Source organism: Gastrolobium bilobum, unplaced genomic scaffold (assembly GCF_033153095.1).
Source record: "Gastrolobium bilobum isolate Gb01-03AN ecotype WA unplaced genomic scaffold, APGP_CSIRO_Gbil_v1 utg9061, whole genome shotgun sequence".
NCBI lineage: Eukaryota > Viridiplantae > Streptophyta > Magnoliopsida > Fabales > Fabaceae > Gastrolobium > Gastrolobium bilobum.
The window spans coordinates 2,096-15,722 of NW_026897738.1; the positions used below are offsets into that span (position 1 = coordinate 2,096).

The 13,627-nt window shown below is 32.4% G+C and overlaps 1 protein-coding gene across 1 annotated transcript; it reads left to right on the forward strand.

Annotated features, from left to right (window-relative positions):
- The first annotated feature begins 4,948 nt into the window (after nt 1-4,948).
- Nucleotides 4,949-10,358, forward strand: LOC133309648 (uncharacterized). Its single transcript, XM_061510442.1, has 11 exons — nt 4,949-5,287; nt 5,620-5,820; nt 5,927-6,011; nt 6,111-6,186; nt 6,454-6,630; nt 6,741-6,843; nt 8,142-8,251; nt 8,464-8,553; nt 8,652-8,732; nt 8,936-9,781; nt 10,045-10,358. Exons 1-11 carry the CDS (start codon nt 5,014-5,016, stop codon nt 10,135-10,137), a joined length of 2,136 nt encoding a protein of 711 aa, XP_061366426.1. The 5' UTR covers nt 4,949-5,013; the 3' UTR covers nt 10,138-10,358.
- The last annotated feature ends 3,269 nt before the right edge of the window (nt 10,359-13,627 follow it).

A 13,627-nucleotide genomic window follows, 5' to 3' on the forward strand; every position in this document is an offset into this window, starting at 1 on the left:
AGGAATAACATTTAAAACATTAATGTTTTGAGTCATACATGTCATATACTAACATACTTCACAGATTCAACTATACTAACTTCAATGCGTATCAATGTTCACCTTTGGGGATCCATTAACATACAACATTAACTATAATGATGCTATATAAATTTCACATAATTTGGCAATGATGCATACCCCTATCATAAATATTTGACATCTTTGGATGTCCAAATGCAAGGAAATATGCCAACAATACCAACATCCATGTTCATTTTATAAAACAAATAATCAACCTTTGGGTTGATCCCTAACTGTTCTATAATAATGAACTTCAATATACCACAACATGAATAATTATATCATACTATTCACAACATCACAGTCATGGTAATTGAAATAAAATTCATAATATTTGAAATTAAAATAACTCTTCAAGATTTGACCACTTTAGTGACTAACAAATCTACCATAATTAATTCCAAAACTTCAATATATCATAAACAATAATAGGATTAAATTTTCACATTTAATTTTAATCCAACCACGTCACATAAGCATTTACGGTTTAGAGAAATAAAAAAAAATAAAAAAACAAGTTTCCAAACCGTGAAGGTTGCAGTATTCCAAAACACGAAAATCGAATGGCAATATTATCCATTAATATGTAAATGGAAGTGAAATCCAAAGCACTGTTACCGAAAACCGAATGGCAATATAATCCATTAACCATGATGCACAGTTAATTGATTTCAAGAATAATATGAAATTCAATATCATTCACTTTTTCGTAATACCAACAGTGGTTCACGATTTCATTCAAATCAATTTAGGCTTTTTTGTCCATAAGCACGAAAACCGAAAAGCAAACTCATATACCAAAAGTACCAACTTCAAACATCTAAATCCTTTTATCTGAATGTTGATAGTAAATCTTATAATTGGCAAAACCGAAAATGTACAGTGCATAAAACCAAATGGTTATTGCCTAATACGTGAATGACGTTGTCCAATACGTGAATTCCATTAATGTCTTTCGTGAGTTTTTTTTAATAATAACCGTGAATTTTATTTTCAAAACCCTAACTTTTCATGAATCAGAAATTCATTCATAATTATTTATGGAAAAACACAAACCCTTAAACACATGCTCTGATACCACATGTAAGTTAATTTCATCAGTAAATCAATAATACATGTTCAACAATGATCATTCAAGAACATGATACAAGATCTTTAGAATTCATAGTTTTCACATAAGGGTGTACCTTTCTCCATTAGTGCGGAAGAACTTTGATGGTAGAATGACTTTCTCAGAGTCTTGACCCTTTTCTCTACTTGTATCTTCTTTGACAGTGATTGGATACAACTATGATGGCAGACAATGAAGGAGAGTTTCTCTGAAGATACTGTTATCAGAAAACTACCAAAAACTCTTATAATAACTGAACCTGTCACCAGTTATTTATTCATAAATAACTTCCCAACTCCCTTAAACCGTCAATTACCGTTATGCCCCTTTTATTAATTAAATCAACTGACACATAATATTACACCTGAGACAAATAGTTTTACATTTCCTCCCTAAAATTAGGTGAGATAAAAAAAGTAATGTATAAGAGAGAAAATAAAAAATCATCAAATATATATATATAAATCTTTCATTTTATTAACATAATACCAAATTATATCATTTAAATAATAATAAAGGCTTTTGTATATTAAGATAATCGAGGCTATAGTGTGATCAGCTGCTATCTTTCATCACTCTTAAATCGTTTAATAATTTTATATTTATGATTTTTTTTAATAATTATTTATTAGTTTGATTATTCGTGTTTAGCTCTATAAAAATTAAATTATTTATTATACATTTGAAAAATATTACACATAAAATTCATGAGTAAATTACTACATAATTTTACATTAATATAATTTATATAAAATAATTTTTAATTTAATAATACATTTTGAGATAAATTTATTACTTAAAACATCATGAAATAATGTACTAGTAATCCTAAGTTACATTATTATTGAGTAAATAATTTTTTTGGTATTTAACAAAAAAATACGAAATTTATTTTAATTCCTTAAAAAAAGTGCTCATATTAGTCTTTTTTAAGGGACTAACATAGGTATTCTTTGATTTTCAAAAGAACCATAATTTCAAAGAAATAAAATTTTATAGAGACCACAAATCTAACTTTTTTTCCTAAGAAATTAAAATTGATTTCATATTTTTTATTACGGAGCATGATGGTATTTACTCTTCTAAATCAATCTCCTCTTTTTATAATATTTGTTTGTATTCAATAAGTGAATTCTCGTGATATATTCAGAAATCAATAGTGAAAATTCTTGATAATTATATATTTTATACACATAAATTTAAAGTTAAGCTTAAAATTACGTACATAAACGTTAATTATGATAATTGTTCATTTTTTACGAAAAATTACTTCTGTTTTAAATGTAGAAAACTTTATTTGCAATTTACTATGTTTTATAAGTAAGACATAGTGTAATGACTTTTTTTATTTTTTAATTAGTAGGTTCTACTTTTAAAAAATATATCTTTGTGACATCCTTCTCTGTTATAACTGCAGATCCGATAAACTTTTTTTTTATTCAAGTCGATTTAACAATTTGATAATATTGTTTCATTTTTATCTTTCTTCATAAGCACTGACCACTTAACTGATGTTAATTTCTTTAAAGGTGTGGAGAGAGAGGAATTCGAACCCTCGATAAACAAAAAGGTTAGGTAGCAGTTCCAATGCTACGCCTTGAGCACTAGGACATCTCTTTTACATCATGAATATGTTGCATAATCAATTTGAATTAAAAAAGGAAAAAGTTTTTTCTTTTTAGCAAATTATCAAAGAAACCCCCCGAAAGAGTGATCATTTTGTCACACTTGGCAAAATGGTCACTGCTCCTCCCCCACTTGGGACCTTAAAATAAACAAACTTGATTAATGAGTGTGTTTTTATGTTATTTCGTACTGTATTGTACAATTCTTTTGTTTGTGGGGTTATTTTCTCTCGTGATAAATAATTAAAAAATTATAGAATCAATTGTTATTATAAATTTTTTCTACCAATTGGGGCCCTTCCTTCACCTCCCCCTTGAGGATGATCGTCTACAGAGTTCATAATCTACTTCTCTTACTACAGGACGCTTACCTAGCCAACATTTAGATCTGACTTTACCTAAATTTTTCTCGTTTACCTCAACATTCTCTACTTGTCCGAATGTTGATGAGTAATTTTTGGATATCAAACGAATGTCCCCAAAAGGTAACTTTAACATGGTTGATTTTTCCTCTTTTGCAATCAGTATCGCTACAACGCCCACTGCTCTAGCTAATTGTCCACCCTTTCTGAATGTAATTTCTATGTTATATATGTTCGTTTATCACTACATAATGATAAAAAATTATGACGCAGACACCCATGTTCCAGGACCATACGATCTTGTTACATGAAATGCGCCGAAACCAAAACAAGTCACCACCGCAGGAAATAAATGAATTCCAAAGATTTTGGGTAAATCCAAAGAAGGTCTTCCGGTGCGTCCATCACAAAATATTTCTAGATCCAAATAGACCCAATGTCAGATAGCTGCCAAAAGCACAAACCTGAAAACATAATATGTAATCCGGTCACACCTTAAAAGAACACCCAATAACTTGTTGGGCACTGTACGAAGTATTTGAAATACGAGAAAGAAATACCTTTCGGGCAATATTTTCAAAAGAGTTGCAAAAGGATTCACAGGTTCCCCCATCATTAATGGTTCTTGAACTGCTAGACACACATTACTGGCAATAGCATTGTTGTAAAACCCGGCCCGACCCGACCGAGTCGACCCGAAACCCGGTGAACTGGTCATCAGACCGGATCGAGTCAAGCATTGGACCGGTCATGCATCGACCCGGTCAAACTCGATCAAAATTCGGACAAACTTGTCCAAACCCAGTGACTCGGCAACCCAGTGACCCGGTCGGGTCATGCATTTTCTTAAAAAAAAAAAAAAAAATATCAAAACTGTTTCATCTTATCAAAAAGAATGTAAAGCTCATTTTAAAAACTTTTTGTAATTTTATTTGCTAGTATACTCTTCTGCAATGACCTCTTAGTTTTCGATGCTGAAGCAAATTGTGAAATAATAAATTAGAGAATGTGAATTATGTCATTTTAATGTAGTTAAATTTGAAAAATATGATTTCAATGTCATTGAGAGGTATGTTTATGAGGATTCTAAGTTACAATTTAAATTGACATAGTAATAGCATGTATTTTTATTTATTTATACTTCATGTTTTTGAGCTTATTTAGTGAATCTTGTTTAATTCATTTTAGATATGGAGAATGTAATTGAATTTATATGTTCATATTTATATATATTTTTATATATTTATATATATCCGGGTCAACCGGTCCGACCAGTGATCCATCAGTCCGACCAGTGACCCAGTACCTCGACCGGATCGATACCCGGGTCGGGTTTAACAACACTGGGCAATAATACCTAGAATTACTACTGAAAAATTGTAGATATGCATAATATATCTACATTCACTCCTAAAATGACGTAGTTTTGGTTTGAAAAATTAAAAAATTATAAAGAAAAATATTATTACAACCCTGAAATAAATTATAATTATAAAAATACCTTAATTTTTATCCCAAAATAACATCGTTTTGGCCTCAACGAAGATAATTTATCTATATTGACTGAAAAAAAAAACCCTTATTTTATCTATCAATCTTCAATATCATTATATCATTATCTTGAGAGGAAAGAGAAAGTGTAAAGGGTTAATTGAGATTTCTGATTTAATGAAATTAAAAAATAATAGATAAAATAGGCTTAAAAAAAATTAGGGAGAATAACTTATGGCTAATTAATATATCCATGGAAATGAAATTTTAGTCAATCCTGAAAATCTAAATAACGAAGGACATCAAAAAGGATCATCGCTGTCACTGCCAAGTGGTTTTTGTTTGTCCCAGAATAGAGGTTATGGCGCGAGGGCTAATCCTATTATCTTCGCCAACTTTCACTGCAACTTCTGTATTAGCTTCATTCTCTAAAACCCCACCAAAAAGTTTTAAGCTTTCATTAGGTTCCCATCTTCTACACCATCATTCTCATCCTCAACCTTGCTCTCTTCCATTAACTTGTTGCTTCTGCGTGTCCTCTTCTCCTTCCCAATGCCCAATTGACATGTCCAAATATAGAGAAGTATTTTCCAGGCGAATGGCCATGGCTGGACTCAAACCCCATCACCGAATTGGTGAGTTTTTGGTCTTTGTCTCACTCCTTTAATTCCCAATACATAATGCACCCTCCTCTTGGTTCATGCTAATACGCTGAAAAATTTAACCTTTTTGGAAATTTTTGCTATTTGTTCAACTTGGTGTGTGCCCTTCTTGTTATATTTGTAGTTCATGTCAGAATGAAAGCTTAAAAGTAACATGCTGATAAATTGTTTCATAAAATTACTCTTAACAGAAAAAAGAAGAAACTTTTTGCATATTGTCCATTTGCAAGTGATGCAATGAGTCCACTGGTTCCCTGTATTGTTCATTGATTGTTTGATGTTATCATTGACTCTTTTCCTATCAGCTTTGGGAGTCTCAGGTGGCCCTGACAGTATGGCACTATGTGTGTTAACTGCTGGATGGAAAATTGGTGGTGGTGTTAATGCTGTCAGCACTGAGAGTGGTGGTTTCATAGATGGGCTATTGGCAATAATTGTTGATCATGGACTACGTTCTGAGAGCAAAGAGGAGGCCAACATTGTTTCTCACCGTGTTTCTGAAATGGGTACACTCAAATTTGGCTGCTTTCTCTCTGATTATGTAGTTTGGTAATGTGTGAGTTCTTGAACTTATCCAACTATAAACTTGGCTGACATAGACACTTCACTCAGGAATCAGATGTGAGATTGCTCGCTGTGATTGGCCATGTGGTAGGCCCAAACAGGGTCAGTTGCAAGAAGCTGCTCGTGAAATGAGGTTATTGTATCTTAACCATCTTATTGAGAAAATATTAGATGTCTGTACAGGAACTTTGATAAAGTATACTGATTCCAGATTTTGAATTTTTGAACTTAGGTACCAGATCTTTCAAGAAGTTTGTGCCCAACAGAAGATTGGGGTGTTGCTTATTGCACATCATGCTGATGATCAGGTTTAATTGGCAATACTTTATGTTTATCCATATCTTTGACTCTTCATTCTTCCAGATTATTTTGAGGAATTGCATGTAGGAGCTTGAAATAGTTCTGGCCCATTTGGTCAAAAGTTATTTAGTAACGTCTGGGCATAGATGTTCTGTCTACTTAAGTCAATATTTTGAAGAAGTAATTGATTTTTTGATTGGGAAATGTGGTGTTTTATCATGTATAAGGCTTGTTCAAGATGTTAGACATGTAGTGATTTATGAGAAATGATGCAGGCTGAGTTATTTATTTTAAGGCTTTCTCGAAATAGTGGTGTGCTTGGACTTGCAGGCATGCCTTTCACCTCCCAAATTTTCCCTACTCATACTCATTCCTGCTGTAAAGTTCCAGCAAACCATGGCATCCTTCTTGTGCGACCTCTTCTGGAATTTTCAAAGGAAGATATGTATAAGGTTGGCACAAGATATTTGCTTGTTTATGCATTGTTGACAATTTTTACTTCTCCTCCCATCTGAATGTTTACTTAAGAAATCTAATTATTAATTTTTTTTTATCTTTATAGATATGCCAAGGAGCTAGTGAGGATTGGGTCGAAGACCCAACAAATCAAAGCCCATTATTCACACGTAATAGGATACGAATGACACTGAATACTTTGTCATCTTGTAAGTTGTGATAATGAGCATTATGTATGAGCTCTTGAATATTATTTTAAGAAATTGTTAAGTTCTTCTAGCTGACATTATTTTTGGGTTGAAAGCACTCATCCTTGTTCATCCCAAACTCATTGAATTTTTTGTAAACTTGGTTCTTATACAATGTTGTGCATGTGCAATTATTAAAATAATATCAATATCTGGAATAAAAGGAAGAAAATGCAGGTGGGTCTATTTCCTTAGTCATTCTTTGGGATAAGATTGTTCTCTTGGTCTCTGCCTCTCTTTGGTGTTAAATACATGGATTCTTCTGTGGCCTCTGCTTGGTATTTGTTTGGAGGTTTCACTTTATTTCTGTTTGGTGGCTGGCTTTCTTTTTAGTTTTGTCCAAGGAGGATTTAGGGCCCGTTTAGATGGGCTTTTTTTTAAAAAAAAGCACTTCTCACTACAAAGTCTGTTTGGATGTCTGCTTTAAAATAAAGTAGAAGTCAGAAAAAAAGCCAAAACCTGCTTTTTTTGGAAGCTAAAAATTTTAGCTTCTAAAAAAAGCAGAAGTTAAAAGCCAAATATTTTTTTCAAAATCTAAATAGCTTTAGCTTTTGTAAAAAGCACTTCTAAAATAAGCAAGGTATAAAAAGTCCTTTTTTTACAAGCCCATCCATTTTTTACAAGCCCATCTAAACCCTAAACCCTAAACCCTCTTTTTGTAACTCTTCTTTTCTTTTAATGAAACTTCTTCTAATTTCTAAATAAGCCTTCAGTTTGCTTCAATAGTCAATGGCTCAATGCTTTATATAATTAAAATGAAAAATATAAAACAAGATAGGTTGGAGGAAAATTTCAGAAATAACAGAATTCCTCTGTACAGGAGAGTGAGGGGGGATAGAAGTTAAAAATTAGTAAAATAATACTTATCCAAGTCCTTAATAACACTGATCATTCAGAGTATAAACAAACAAGTAGATTTTAACTTACCTTAAAATTAAGATGACTACCATAACCACTATACTTAAGTTCTTGTTATGATTCCTTCAGTCAATAGGGGGGATTTTTTGGCGCCGGAGGGTGGGGGCTATTTTCTTAAAACGAATATTTTAGATTGATTTACTATCTTCACTCTTCATACATTACTAGCCTCCTGCCATGTCTTGGGGCAAGCACATCACATACTGAGAAGTTGTCCTCTGTGATGTGTGCTACAAATTGAGTTTATTCTAATTTATGGAATAAACTTTGTTGTAGTTATAATTTCTGTGGGCAAGCAAAGGCTCTGAGTTGCTTAAATTATTGTTTTCTTACATTTTCAGTTGCATTCAAGTCTGAGCTCCAAAACATTATTTCTGCATGTCGAATAACACGGACATACGTTGATCAAGTTTGCTATAGCTTGATATGTGATGCTGTAATTATCATGGATGTGAGTATCATTTGACTACTTATTCCATTCATTCCTATTTGATTAACACTTGAAGTTAAGTATGGGATAGCTAATTACCTATGTTGATGTTTATGAAAAATAGTACATATATTTGAAATATCATTTATTTCTTTAGTTACATTATATTATTCTATTTCCCTAGAATTTACTCTTATCCTGTGGTTGAGATTGTGGGTTGGTTTTGTTTGCAGCACGGATATGCCGTTATTGATTTACAGATTCTCTGTCCTTTGAAAATTGAGGACATATGCCTGATGAAGTTTCTTTCCTTGATCTTGCAGGTACTTCTCATTTTATACATGACTATTTTTCTTTTAAACTATTACTTATATGTGAATATTCTTGTAAGTTGGAATATTGGTAAAACATTTTGTTTCAGTTCATCTCGCAAAGACATAGGCAAATCAGAGGTGGTGCTTTGAAATTGCTAATGGACTACATTCGTACTTTTCCATGCAAGGTAAATCTGCTTCCATCACATTGCTTTATTCCTAATAACAGTATACAAGTTTATCACATTTTGTCTTAACTGTATACAAGCCTGAAATAGATTATCTCAGACTATACTGATTTTTTACCTTTCCTGTTAGCAGACGCATTCTTTAAATATTTGATTAATTTCAACTTTTTGACTTTTTATTTTATCCCTCCATTATCCTGTAGAACTCTATTACAGCAGCAGGTTGTTACCTTTGCCCGGATCCTGGTTCTAGAGGGTCCAGAGTTCTGGTTTGCTGTTCCATTGACTTTCCTTTGCCTTTAAAGATGGAATATTTTGAGTCATGCTCTTACAAAGAATTGGAGAATTGTGTTTCCGATGAGTTGGAAAAAATTATAGAGGATGAAAAATCATATGCAAATCGCTTGGTTCCAGATGCATCAAATGTCCACTTTTTGGATGTGAATCCTGAGTTAGTTTTGACTGAAGCCAAAAGACTAAACATAATCAGTGAATCAACCTACAGTAGTATTCTTGTATTGCAGAAGGAAGAAACCACTCGCTTCAGGTCTAAAGCTGAGGCCATTTCTGACTCTGCATCAAAGCATGGAGTTAAAATTGTTAACACTTCTGGCGAATCACTTCAGCCAGGGAAGTTCTGTTACTTCATGGATCGATTTATTCTCACATGGAAGTTGAACAATAAAATTGATAGAGATGCACTTTCTTATTTAGTTGATTATGACATGGATTTGTGTGGGGAAGGCTGGAGCTTTTGTTGTACTTGTGTAGTTGGTCATAATGAAGTACTTGAAGTGCGGCACATGATTGAATCTGACTGGCTGTATCTTGCTGAGTTATCAAAACATCCACTTCCCCAAAACTTCCCAGAAAACGGGGTTTTATCAGTGAGCGGAACGAAGCAGATGATGGAGAAAACAGCTCCATGTTTGCACTATGCCAGTTTATCAGCAAAAAAAGCTCTCCTGTTGTTAAAATCTATCCCAGTTGCTGCAAGGAGAAGCCTGCCAGTTCTGATCAATCAACAAGGACAATTACTAAGCATTCCAGTAAGTTGACATCTCTTTCAGTAGTACAGTCATAAAGACAACAAGTTTAACCTTATTTTTACCCCTTTGTTTAGAAGTTTGTTGGAGGAATTGGTTACACATGAAGCTCCCTGAATATTGATAAATCTTTATAATTATTGTTGGCAAATAATCAGAAAGAAGACATCCTCTCTAATAGTTTAATTCTTTCTATTTTGTAATGGTTAACATTGTCGGCTGCACTTGTCTTTTGGTACCTGACTATGCATTCTTCATTCTTTCAGAGTGTTAATTTCAGGCATTGCCCCTGCTTGATGGTGCATGTGGAATTTAAGCCAAAAATACCACTTGGGGGAGGTCATAGCTCATTCATATAGCAGAATAGTGACATGACACTAAACATCATGATTGCAAGAATATTTTGGCTGTTGGTTCCCCAGTTTGAAATGAGAGAACTTGCTATAACCATCCTTGACCCCTGCAAATTTCATGTCAAAATGGAACTGCATCCATGCTGTGACCACCCACCAGCCACAATCTGCTTCTTACTAAACAAAGTTCAACTTCCACTGCCAGACCTGGCACAAGTTTCAAGTCAGAGGGGTGCTAGAATCTTAGGCTAATGGATGTGGAAGTAGCCAAAGGGGGCATCTTTAGTGATAGGATGTAGAATTTGCAGAAGTAACCAAGCAGCTTATTCAAATTACCTTTTCAAAGTTTTACAAATTAAGCTTCCTACAGGCTTTGCAAGAGTTGACTCATTTACATATTTGCAAGTAACACACAAGCTTATTGCTGATAGAGCCTCTTATGAAACCTGGTAAAGTGGGACAAATGATGGAGATGTCTTAAGTGATCATCATGAAAGACAGCTAACAGGCACTGCAGTTTTTGTTGCTGCTGAATATGGGGATTTCTTAGTTTCTTGTGAATTGCTCCTTCTCAAAGATTCACTAAGGAAGCACGTACAAATGGTTGTTGATCGGTATTGGATACTCTTAGCTTGTATTTTACAAATTTTTTTACTTTTTAGTTTTTTAATTTTATACCAATACCAGTGAAGTACCATAATAATTAGATAAAATAATATTGAATATATAATTGTTATGAATATGAATGCTGATGTAAACTGCATTCTTTAATAATTAATTGTTCCTTCCCATGTATTCACTAAGGGGGCGTTTGGTTGAAGAGAAATTTTTATGAATCATAGGGAAATGTGATCAGTAGGGAAATGATTGAGAAGTGAGTTTGATAGGAAAATGTTAAAATAGTTGTTTGGTTGGGAAAAATTTTACCGGGAAAATTAGGTAACTTTTGTAAAGTCCATGTTTAGCTTTTGGTTAAATATAGATGGGAAAAAAATGCGCTTTTACCAAAATAACCTTGCTTTTGAACAATCAGGCATCACGTCCATGTGTACAAAAAAACGCCGACTTAAAGTGAGGGTAGGATAGTCTTTCGGTTAGAATGCAGTGTGACCAATTAGGTAGCTTTTCACAAATACCACACTGCCATAGGGTTTCTTTTGCCGGTTAAATGGACAGAAAAACATATGCAACTTGGTTATGTAGGAAACTGATTTAGGTAGGTAAGTGTGGAAAATCCTTCAAACAAACATGGTTAGCTTAGATGTCCACTTCTCATTTCCCTATCAATCTCAACCAAATTCTTTAACCAAACGCCCCGTAAAGAAGTAGGGAAACCTTACTGGTAGCATTCAAACAAATTGTAGGTCAATATATTATTGAAACATTTTTTTATTAATGATTAACTAAGATAATTGATGATACGTAAATAATTTATTAACTCAATGCATAACTGCATCAAGTTCATGCAAGGATTTTTCACATTGGAAGTTATTATTTATTTGGTTGATTCAGTGAGTAGATCACCCCATCTAGTCAACAATTGATTTTTTTTTTTATCCTATTTAATAATGCCTGTGTTAAGAAGAGAGGCATCAACACCTGTTGTTGATACTATTTATTAACTCATGAGTTTGGCTATTTTGAAATAGGAACAGCACCTTGTCTGTACGGCCAACTACAGTGGTCAAATACTTTATTCAAGAACAACAGTGATGGATGTTTCGAGTTTTTTTTTTACCTTTGTGGGTCGGTTTAATTTTTTTTATATAAATTATTTATTAATTTAATGCAAGTGAAACACGTACATGGAATGTACCCGTTAAAGTTGCATTTTATCTCAACGTGCGATTTGTGTAGAAATTAACGCAATATAAGAAACGCTTCTTGTGTCAGTGTGCATTTAAATTGTGTAGGTATTCTATTCTCATTTTGCAGAGCACGACATGTGGTAAGTATATTTTGACTTTTGCATAAGTCATGCATAGGATGATGAGTGATTTAAACGCACACATTTCCTCCCACGCGCGTTTCACTTATATTAAATTGATAAATAATTTATAAAAAAATTAAATAGATTATATGTTTTGGATTTTGAACCGGAAGGATCAAAAAGCCCTTTTTGATTAGAAGGAAGCTAACTGGTCACATGATGTTTTTAACTTTTGGGTTAAAAATAGTGTTTGCATTTTCATTGTGAGCATTTATATATGTATGAAAATATTTTTTATGTTATATCAGATAATTTATTTCATAAACATATAAAAGGTACATGTGATCCATTTTTTTTCTTAGTAAGTTTCATCTATTTTTGTGTGTATTGTATCAGATAAAATTATTTCATATAATATGAGAAACATACTTTTCAATATGTTATCATAAAATTAGAGCAATGTTATTCTGCATTCAATCTATCTAATAAGACCAATATATCATGACTATAAGAGCAATGAAAATAATGTGTAAGCCTTATTCATAAATGGCTTTACCGGTAGATAACAAATTCTGAATTTTGATCCTTTGTATTATGCAACGAATAAGTTATTCTACTTATTTTCCTTATCAATCTCTAACATAATTAGATTAGAATTTTAAGAAAAAAATAAAATAATAAATGTTAATTAAAATTTTAATCTAACAATATTAAAAATTAGTAGACATGAAAAATAAATAAATAGGTAAAACAATCTAACAAATAATATAACTGTTTGTGGTTACTCTTTGAAGTCAACGACCTCGTTGGATCCCTTCATTTTAGCAGCTACTTCTTTTTATTTTTCACTTATAACGGAGCAAAAGAATCTTTTTTGAAAAAATAATAATAATTAATCCTACAAAAACTAAAAAAATAATAAAAAAAAGAATCCCTCGTTTTCAACCCGTGCTTTTGTCAATTATTCGAAGCCACCCAATTAGAAGCCCCCACGTAGTCACCAACCTAGGCTTCTATCAGGCCAACGCACACGTGTCGCATCTCAACCTAACTCTTTCCCTTGTATAGTGCTAGTCGCACCTGATAATCCCTTCACGTGAGATAAAAACAAAAAAGAAGAAGGAAAATAAACAATTATGATTAAATATGCATTTTCATCTTTAAATACATTACCTGTGCTCTTTTATTTTTCAACAAATTATTAACTTATTTAATAAAACTTATTTTATTAAAATTATTAGTTTTCTAAATATTCAGCCCAAGTTACTTAGACAGAGGAAGTAATATTATTTTATCCCCCAATTTGTTATTGATTCAGTTGGATATTAGGTTAATAGATTACAATTAATGAATTATTATTCAATCGTTTAAATTAAATTTATACAAAATATATATTAAATATAAAAAAATAATATAATAAACAAAGTAATTTGACATACTGGTTGAACTCAATTTATAACCGATCCATCAATTTTTAACCGGGTTAGAGCATGTACTTGGAGGGAGGGAAGGAAGGAGTATTATTTGTAAGTTTATTGTGTTTTTCACGAATGAGCTTTCTACGTG